At 35.4% G+C, this 9,837-nt stretch overlaps 1 protein-coding gene across 1 annotated transcript; it reads left to right on the forward strand.

Annotated features, from left to right (window-relative positions):
• The first annotated feature begins 1,275 nt into the window (after positions 1–1,275).
• On the forward strand, positions 1,276–9,524 carry LOC148652613 (ficolin-1-like). The gene is made up of 8 exons (XM_088599549.1): positions 1,276–1,527; positions 3,729–3,869; positions 4,321–4,365; positions 4,710–4,745; positions 4,997–5,124; positions 6,479–6,608; positions 7,227–7,361; positions 8,672–9,524. Exons 1-8 carry the CDS (start codon positions 1,452–1,454, stop codon positions 8,920–8,922), a joined length of 942 nt encoding a protein of 313 aa, XP_088455675.1. The 5' UTR covers positions 1,276–1,451; the 3' UTR covers positions 8,923–9,524.
• Positions 9,525–9,837: the final 313 nt, after the last annotated feature.

Raw genomic sequence — 9,837 nt, forward strand, 5'->3', positions numbered from 1 at the left:
ATAACAATGTGCTCAGCTACAGTATGTATCTATTGATTCATGTGACTTTTCTCTGTTGTTGAATAATTATTTTTTTCAGAGTACAAACACAGTTCACTGAAATGCAAATTATTATCAAACTGTTTGTATGTACACAAAAACCATATCAGTAAAGTGTTCCTGAAAATATTATGAATAATTAAAATATATATGTTAAATATTTGGTCTTTATACTTTTATAAAGTATAAAAATCCCTACAAATAGAATAATATATGTTATGCCCTGGACACTAGTTTTTCAATCAGGTTGACCTTCCCAATCTCATGTAATTGAGCAGACTATTTAAGGCTTTTCCCCATTTATTATGTGCTCTGACATCACTAAGCTTCGCAGTACTGAGATGCCCACCTAACAATGCCTTTTCCATTCGAATCCTTAGCAAATCAGCGGGGTCATTCTATTGTACCTTCATTGTTTTTCTCTAATTATACCAACTGCTCAGGTATATTCTGGAGAAATCACTTAAAAATTGGGTTTATGAATAATTATTTTACTTATTGACTAACTGCTCGGTCAATTCCTGATTTTCACCATTTTCATAATCCCCCATTTGTTACAATATGTAAAACCATAGATTCTTAAAAGGGTGTACTGTACTTTCTTTTTCGCATCACTGTACACATTTGGAGACTAACAAAGCTGATAAAATAGGGTGGTCTATGACATGTCTGCCACCAACAAACAACACAATCAGTGACTCCCACAGCATTCGTTTGTGAAGTGTTTTTGCCAGTTTGTGTCATTAAAAGCTAAATATGGAGATATTTTTGAATCTGTCTGACATCCGTCTGCAGCTCCAGTTATGCGGCCATTGTAGCGAGTGTGGCAAACTGCACTCGCAGCATGTGCAGAGCAGAAAGAGAGGAGCCACATCACACTACAGTTTATTACATTTACATTAATGTAATTTACATTACATTACATTTATTACAAGTCTAATTTCACATGGACTGTAACAACACATGAGTATGCTATATAATGCAATATACAGCAGATATATATTTTTTTTTTATCATACCAAACCACTATCCTCTCCCAATGGCTCACTATGTCCCCGAAAATCATACACTGCTTGCAGCAGTGCTGGAAACTCCAATGCCACTATCCTTGTGCTGTTATTAGTGTAAATATTTATTCAGCTTGTCACTCTTTGTTTGTCACTCTTTTTGTGTAAACGCCCTTTGGCTGAACACAATCTGGGCGGGGGACAGCATCTCAAGTATGAGAACAAACAGTCAACAGGTTTTATTGGAATTTTAAGAACATTGAAAATTGTAAATGATAATGACACTGAAATGCAAATTAGGGAATATTATACTAATGAGTTTTGGTGTGACTTTAATATAAATATATCCTTCACTCGTGCAGTAGGTATTCATCAACCTAGAGCAGACAGAATAGGACCAGCAGAATGATGGTTCTTAGAACAGTCATCACTCTTTTCCTGTGTCAGACTGTCGTGGCTTATGAAAAAAACACCTGTCCCGGTAAGTGTGATTGATACATTTTTAGAAAGTTCACAGTTCTGTGAAGATTTTTCCCTGTAGTAATGAAATGACAGCAGTGCTTTTCTTATAAGAGCTTTTTTGTCGTTTAATGTATTGCGGGCCTCATTCAGTTAACACCAATAATGACCTCTCATTACTTTGATATAGGTGGAACAAAAAATATAGAGTGTTTTGCTTATTTTAATTAACTTAAAGTTTGCTGATATGCAGATAATATCTAGAAAGGCAGTCAATGTGTAATAAACATCCTTTTTTTCTTGGAGAGCTGCAATCTAAAATGCATTTCAGTGTACTTCCAATATAGACCGTGACCACATAAAAAGAGATATCACACATTTGCTAAAACATTGGTCAGAGTCTTTCCAGAAGATAAATGAGGGATAAATGAGAGCCTGAGCATTCAAAGCATTATGTCAGCTTTCACATTATGGACAGACCTGAAAAAATACCTAAATAAGCCAAAGTCACTTGCTTTTTGGCGTTAATTCCGATTGAAAAGTACCTCTGACTCTTGCAGGATTCTGGTCCTGCAAGGTTTGTAGTGCTATGTGAATTTAAACACCTACTGCAGTACGCATCCTTAACAGCTAACTACAATGCCTCAGACTCAATGCACATTTGCACTATGCACTTTTTATAGTACATGGAAAAAACATGGTCTACAATGTTTTTTTTTCCAGTACTACATATTTATTATTCTGTTGTGATTATTTATTATGTTTGTAATGTACTGTCTACACTGTGTGGTGTTCTCTGTTGCACTGTGTTGTCTGATGTATTGTATATGTCCCTAGAAATCAGCGCAAGAATTCCAATGTACATGTACATATGGCAATAAAATCCTCTACTACTACTCTACAGTGGAGCGCACAGTATCTCCACTAGTTCTGGCACTGCATAGCTCATGTGATTGTACTGTAGATCACAATTCTTTTCTTTTCTTTCTAAGCTCTAATGTTCTAAGCTCTAAGCTTATCCTCAGCGTCCATGTTATTTCAGCATCCAGTCCATCTTTTATTTAATTACTTTGTGACACTACAGCTCCACTTGTCATGGAGAAGGTTCCAACTATGTGCCTTCACATATCAAGTGATCTTAAGCCAACATGGAATTCAAGACCCCTTTCTTCAAAGGTAGCTTAGAAATGCCATGTGTACTAAAAGAATCAGGGTTAAGCATCTTATTTAAGGACAAGTATCTGAGTATCTGAGCTGGGAGATCATGATTGTTTGCTCACCAAAGTGAAGAAAAATATAAAATATAGCAAAATAAAATAAAAAAGGATTTATTTCAGTGCTCATGTACACCAGCATTGTTTGGGGGGGCATTTTACAGGATATACAAACAAAAAGGAGAAACAAAAGAGAAACGATATCAATATAATATTGAACAAAAAGAAAAAAGTAAATAAGGCAAACACTAATTAAAAGCATGAATAAAAAGATAAGACTTTAGTCTATAGCTAAAAATTGTAAAAGAGTTAACAGAGTTAACAATTGTAAAAGAGTGGCAGGGAGTGAGTTCTAGAGCTGAAAGAGTGCACCACACTCTGTACTTACTTGTACTTACTGTACCTCTGCAGAGCATAAAGCTATGCTCGTACATACAGTAGATAGTAATGAGTAATGTCCTAGTGCAGACAGAAGAGAGAGAAAGAGCTTTCCAGTGTTGCCTAGCAGCTTGCGTTCGGGCTCAGGCAGCTCTGCCTAAGTAGTGTCTTGCTGACTTTGGTCTTTATAACCAGTCTGTACACAGTTTGTCTTCTTGGGGTCCCCATGTTAGACAAAAGGTGAACTTAGTTCATTCCATGCTATAGCTTTGTTCAGAATATGCTCAGATAAAAAGACAAAGTGTCCAACTAATTTCATTGATGAGTCATTCTTCTAGGTTGAATGTCAGTGAGGCCCTCTTCTAGGATGAACAACATCTGATGTCACTCCATTAGCTACTTAGGGAACATCAGATCTGTAATAAATTAAATTCCAACAGATGCAGAAACCTCTTTCCATTTTTTCCACATACTTAGCTGTCTAAAATACATATAAAGTAAAATTAACTCAAAATGCATGCTGTATAACACTTTAAAATCAATGAAATATGTTAGCTCATAGCTACAATACTTTGACTACATTTGTTTATTTAATCCTTTCAAGGCTAACTTGTTATCTTCTGTGTTTCAGATGTGAAGATTATTGGCCTGAATGACAATGAGAGACTGACCCTGCTCCAGGGGTGCCCAGGAATCCCTGGAAGCCCAGGAAGCCCGGGAACAGCAGGTGCTCCTGGATCTCCAGGCTTGCAGGGACCACAAGGCCCTCCAGGTAAATCCAGACTATTCTGGATTCTTCTTCCATAATCACAAGTTGCTTTACTGTGATCACCACAATTTACCCAGATTGACACAAATCTGCTGTTTTTGACATTATTAAAGAGGATACCAAATGCTTAATTCAAATTTCTTTAAGTCTGTCTTCACAAAGCCTCTTCATACCTAATAAATGAATTGAGGTCTTCAATAGAGGACTGCAGTTCAGACCATTGGACTTTGGACTTAGCAATAGTCAAATATATTTTAAGGTCTTATAGCCATTTTTGCCATGTGCCCAAGACATTAAAATAACATTACAAATGTACAGATTCTCTGCTGTTAGTATGAAAAGGTACACGGTCTCAGAAGTATATGTATACAGTTAATCTAATCACCTCCATGCTGGTTTTAGCTGTCCATGAAGAAGTTGAATCTTCCATTTTAACTGTACTTCTACGTTGTAGGTCCTAAAGGACCACAAGGCGAGCCTGGCATGAGGGGACCCAAAGGTAAGTAAATGCTTTTCTATTATTTATGATATTATATAGGAGCCCAAGATGAGTGATGGATCCCCACCCCAACCATGGATATTGTGACAAGAACAGGCGTTGTATACTGCAAATATAATTTCTGGTTACAGTTTTACAGTACAGTTTGTCTTCCCTAAAGATCCCCCATAACTTAACCATTGAGGCCATTTTGTCACCTCTCCATCTGAACTGCTGTGTAGTGGTGCTGCTTGCATGTACTGTACAAAGGTTTACTGAGGATGAATCCACTAAGTCAGACTCAGAGCCTCAAGTATCATAACAATGAATGTGTTAGGCTTAATGTACTTCTTGTATCTTTGTAGGAGACAAAGGAGATCCCGGGGTCCAAAGTGACAAAGGTAAGTTAACAAATGTGAATTTTACCCACATAATCAAGAGTATAACCATGAACAAAATATATCATATATCATAATGATGGATGGGAAACCAAAATAAAATGACCACAGTGAACCAAAATTATTATGCATATTAATAACAGAAAAGCATCGTTTTGTGTCTTAGGTTATAGCAAAATCTCAAGAAATTTAGTTGCATTGCTGAGATTGGTGTGGAAAGAATTGCTGCCAGCGTGATGTCATCGTTCTTCCAGGCGCTCAGAACTGTAAGGAGCTGCTGGACCAGGGGAACTACATGAGTGGCTGGTACACAGTGAGGATAGCAGGAGGAAAAGCCCTCCAGGTGTTCTGTGACATGGAGACGGACGGAGGCGGCTGGCTTGTGAGTGAAATCTCACTTCTAAGAGTTAGAACATTTGAATGTGTAGCACCTCATTTCTGGGCAGATTCATTCACTAAGTAATATATTGTGTGTTCAAATAATAAAGTAATTTTTTAAGATAAATTATTACTACTTTCAAAACATACACATCAACAAATCTCAAACACATTATGAAATAATTTCATGCCCTTGCTATGTATCAGTTTCTGAACAGAAATATTTTTTTTTGTTTTAATTACACAAAAGCCTAATAGGTTTTTAATATACAGTATGTATTAAGATATCATTATAAGGAAATATAAGACTTAATAAACACATATACTGTACTTTAGGGGAACAATATGAATTAAAATATAAATATTAAAAAAAATGGAAAATAACAGGACATTTAGTTCTCTAAAAAGACTTAGAACTAAAGAAAATCAGTAGCCATGCAGCCACAAGGAGAGCATGCAAACTCCACAAAGACAGTGCCTTGCTCCAGAATTAAACCCATGACTGAAATGTGACAGCTCTGCTACACACCACATAACCAAGCTGGCGTACAACCAGATGTATAAAGTCATATTTTTAGGAAATGTGATTGTTGTCCCTTAACCTACTGCTACAGTATATGAAGCTACAGTATGAAAAACCAGTGTCCAGTCAAAATAAATTTGATTCAAATTTATTTTATGGACTATCTCTCATTGACTTCATTTTTCTTAAATATTTGTATTTGTGAATTTGAGTGGTGTAGTGGCCCAGTTGTTAGCATGGCTGCTTTGCAGCACTGGAGCCCTGGGTTCAATTCTGGACCTGGAGTGCAATCTGCACAGAGCTTGTATGTTCTCTCTGTGTTCAAGGGTTTCTCCTGTTTCCCTTGTGTGCTCCCACAGCCCAAAGACATACTAATACTAGTGTCATGTCCAGGGTGTACCCTGCTTTGTGCCTGTTGCTTGCTGGGATAGGCTCCAGCAGCCTCCTGATACCAAATTGGAAGAAGTGTTAGACAATGGGTGCATGGATTTGTACATTTAATTTACTTCCTCACTTATTCTTATATTTCTTATAAAATTCTCTTATCCAATACTATTGTTTTGAGTTTGCTGCCTTATTTATAATATAATCCAAGCCAAAATATAATCATGTTTTCACTGTCAGGCACTTATCATAGAATCCACTCACTCCATTAAAATATATTTTTTTAATCTTTACCAAATGCTCCCACTTCTGCTTTGTTTAGAATATTACTTACACTATTGTTAGGGTAAAGGATAATAAGAAAACTCCCATTTGTGTGCATAATTCTAACAATAAGTAGTAATAGAACTACGCTAATATTTCCTTTATAACCGTGGTATTGTGGTGGTAGGTGATCCAGAGGCGAATGGACGGATCTGTAGATTTCTACCGAGACTGGAATGCCTACAAGAAAGGGTTTGGTAACCAGCAAACAGAATTCTGGCTGGGGAACGACAATATTAATGCTCTGACGGCCTCAGGTGAGTCTTATACTTCAGTGGTGTTTGGTCTCTGATGTTCATTGTAATGATTTTTAATCACTGGTGTGAATATGTATCTTCTATCTTAGTTAAAAACTAAGCTCTGACACTGAATAGGAATAGTGGAAGAAAGAGATCCATACAGTAGGATTCAAAGACATAAAGACTGAATTTAATAATGAATTCAATTCATATTAAGTCTACTAATGTTATTTTGTAACTTTAGTAGTAACTTAACAAGAAATATCAGAAACAGGAGAATATCATCTGTCAAGTCATGACACCTGAGTATCAATGGGAGTAGTGTTGACATTTAGTTGAGTCCACAAATTTACAGCCCTGCTGAGCACCTCTGAACAGTGAGACATAGTAGATGTCATTGACACAGTCTCAAAACAATCATGAATTTATTAGAGTGCACAAAGTCAAACTATTGTAGAGTAGGCCAATGGTAGTTTCATCCATGTCAATGAATTCAAATCCTCTCTCTGGGGACAATATGTTTTTTTTAAGTTGTGCAAAAGCATGTAAACAATAACATACTGAATGCCCATCCACTGAATTTTTGTAGAAGTAAAACTTATAATTAATTTTCTGATTTTTTGTTTTGCATTAAAGGGAATTTCCAATTAAGGATAGATCTGAAAGATTTCGATGATATTGCTACTTTTGCCAAATACCAATCCTTCAAAATTCTGGGAGAATCAGACAAGTACAAGCTCCTTCTGGGAAATTTCATGGGTGGTACTGCAGGTAAGTTCTCACTTTGATTTGTTCACCCCCTGACTTCCTAAGAGATAATTCAAGAATAAAAACTTATTAATTATTCATTTGAAATATGTCTTGGTAATATTATGATTTTGCGTTGCTTCCTTTACACATAACTGACATTGAAAGCCTCTACACTTCACCTTCAGTTTTTCTTTTCACTTGAAATCCTTTCACTTTTCATTTTGAAATCCCTTATAAAATGACCCGGTTCAAAAGTTGTTTCTAGCACAGTTATATACTGTCATTTTTCCAAATGTTATGTAAATCATGTTTCACATTATCATCTGTTTGTTTAATAATGTAAAATAAATGTAATATATAAACTTTTGTAAATGTTTTGTGGTTGTAAAGGGATTTAGTGTAGGAGAATTAAAATTACAAAAAATGGCTTGAGAAAGTTGTTGTTTTATTTTGCTAATTGATAATAAGATGAAAAATGTTGGTTTCTAAACCTGCAATTTCATTAGGCATCATGAATGTTGCTAACCTCCCAATCAGTTTAGGAAAAAAAAATGTTTTAATTCAGCATACAGGTCATCATTGTCTTTTGCATATTCAAAAACAAAACTGCAAATGTACATGTTAACTCTTGGTGGAAAACATGACTATAACAGTAAAATAGAAAATACAGTAGCTGCTACAATACTTTAAAACATAAAGGCAGGAAAGGTTAAATGAATTGCTCATTACAGTGTTCAATTTGCTAAAATAACAAGTTAGCCTGTTGCATGGGATAAGTTTCTCTAATTCAAATGTGAAAACTGAATAATAATCAAACAGAAAAATAAGTGCAAATTCCACATTTACACAATTCACACTTGAAAATTGACCACAAAATATGATGCTTAACATGAAAAAAACTGTCAGGCAGAAATGGCAGTTTCTGGAATCACGTAAACCCCAGATATTTTTCCCAGTGGCGGAAATATTGTGTCAAAATTAATAACTTTTAACAGGTTTTTCTTTCAATAAATAGACCATTTAGTCTTAAATACATATAAAGTAAATATAGAAAAATGAAAGTAATAGCAGACCATTAATAAAACTACAAGAACGTTATTCTACCAGTACTATTATATAATTTAATAAGATCTCATATGGCATACATATTGCTAGGTTCAGTTAATGAATGTGATGTTTTTAAATATTATGCTGTTATATGTAAGATGTGTGAAGCTCACATTAAGCAGTGCTGCATTTGTTGCAAAAATATAACCAGCTAAAAAGAAGAAACATCTGATGGCTCCAGACCTTGCAATTTTTCTAAAAATGTCTTCATCTTCTCCCCACAGGAGATTCCTTGACAAGCCACAACAACCAAGCCTTTTCTACCAAAGAGCAAGACAACGATAGTTATGGTGGTGGTAACTGTGCCACTGCATATTCAGGAGCCTGGTGGTATAATGTGTGCCATGATTCCAACCTTAATGGTCTTTATCTGAAGGGACATCATGACAGTTTTGCCAATGGAATTAACTGGCACAGTGGAAAAGGATACAATTATTCCTATAAGTACAGTGGTATGAAAATAAGACCTCAGTAAGTTTGTACAAGGAAGCAGCACAGGGGGAAATTTCTGATTCTTTTCAATGATTGTCACAAGAAAATATGTTTAATAATATTTTGTTTCAGAAACTTGAAGACATATTTCTATATATATTTGTTCCTGACTGCTATACCTGAAACTCTTTGAATTTGGAACAACCATCAGTGCTCAGACCTCAATTCTGTAATTCATCCACACAAACACAATACGGTTATACTACAGTATATTTTGTAGAAATATAGCTTTAATGTAATTTTTACCTATTAGGAGTGTCATTTGACATCAGTCATTAGAAAATTAAAACTGGGAATAAAATGCTTTGGTAAGTAAACCTTCACGAATACAGTACAGTATGTACCTCAAGAAGGGTAATGTGCTAAATTATTTTACTATCGGATTATAAAAATCCCTGTTTGAGCTACACATATATACTTTACTGCACAAATATGTTCACTATTCCTTTTTGTGCTTGTTTTTGTAACTGCTTGTCTATATAAATGGGAAATGTTCCAGCTGGTACTCTGACTTGCCTGTTGCTCCCTTGGCTAAACAATTCCTGTATGCATACATAATAAACTTACTGTGCCTTTCTCAGCAAACTGACTAAGAATTTCTTTTCTACAATTTTCTACAATTGTATGACAATTTTAATAAAATGTTTTGTATTAGCTGTGTTTCACATTTACATTAGTGGTTATTCATAAACTGTCCACTATTCACCCATCCATTTTCTAACTGCTTTATCCACAACTTAGGCAAGCAATGGGCACATGGTATGATACATCCTCGATAGAATTACAGTCCATTGAAGGACTCATACAGATGCTAACACGCACACACTCACACCAGAACCATAGTAGAAAATGTAACAGGGTTGGAATCCGTATCTCTCCAGAGAAGGCGAAAATGACA

Source organism: Lepisosteus platostomus, chromosome 11 (assembly GCF_059453375.1).
Source record: "Lepisosteus platostomus isolate fLepPlt1 chromosome 11, fLepPlt1.hap1, whole genome shotgun sequence".
In the NCBI taxonomy this organism is placed as follows: domain Eukaryota; kingdom Metazoa; phylum Chordata; class Actinopteri; order Semionotiformes; family Lepisosteidae; genus Lepisosteus; species Lepisosteus platostomus.

Excerpts from the sequence above, each read along its gene's own strand:
- LOC148652613 (XM_088599549.1), top strand. The coding sequence starts at position 1,452 with ATGATGGTTCTTAGAACAGTCATCACTCTTTTCCTGTGTCAGACTGTC. Across the intron at positions 4,366-4,709 it reads TGGCATGAGGGGACCCAAAG|GAGACAAAGGAGATCCCGGG; the intron begins GTAAGTAAATGC and ends GTATCTTTGTAG. Across the intron at positions 7,362-8,671 it reads TTTCATGGGTGGTACTGCAG|GAGATTCCTTGACAAGCCAC; the intron begins GTAAGTTCTCAC and ends TTCTCCCCACAG.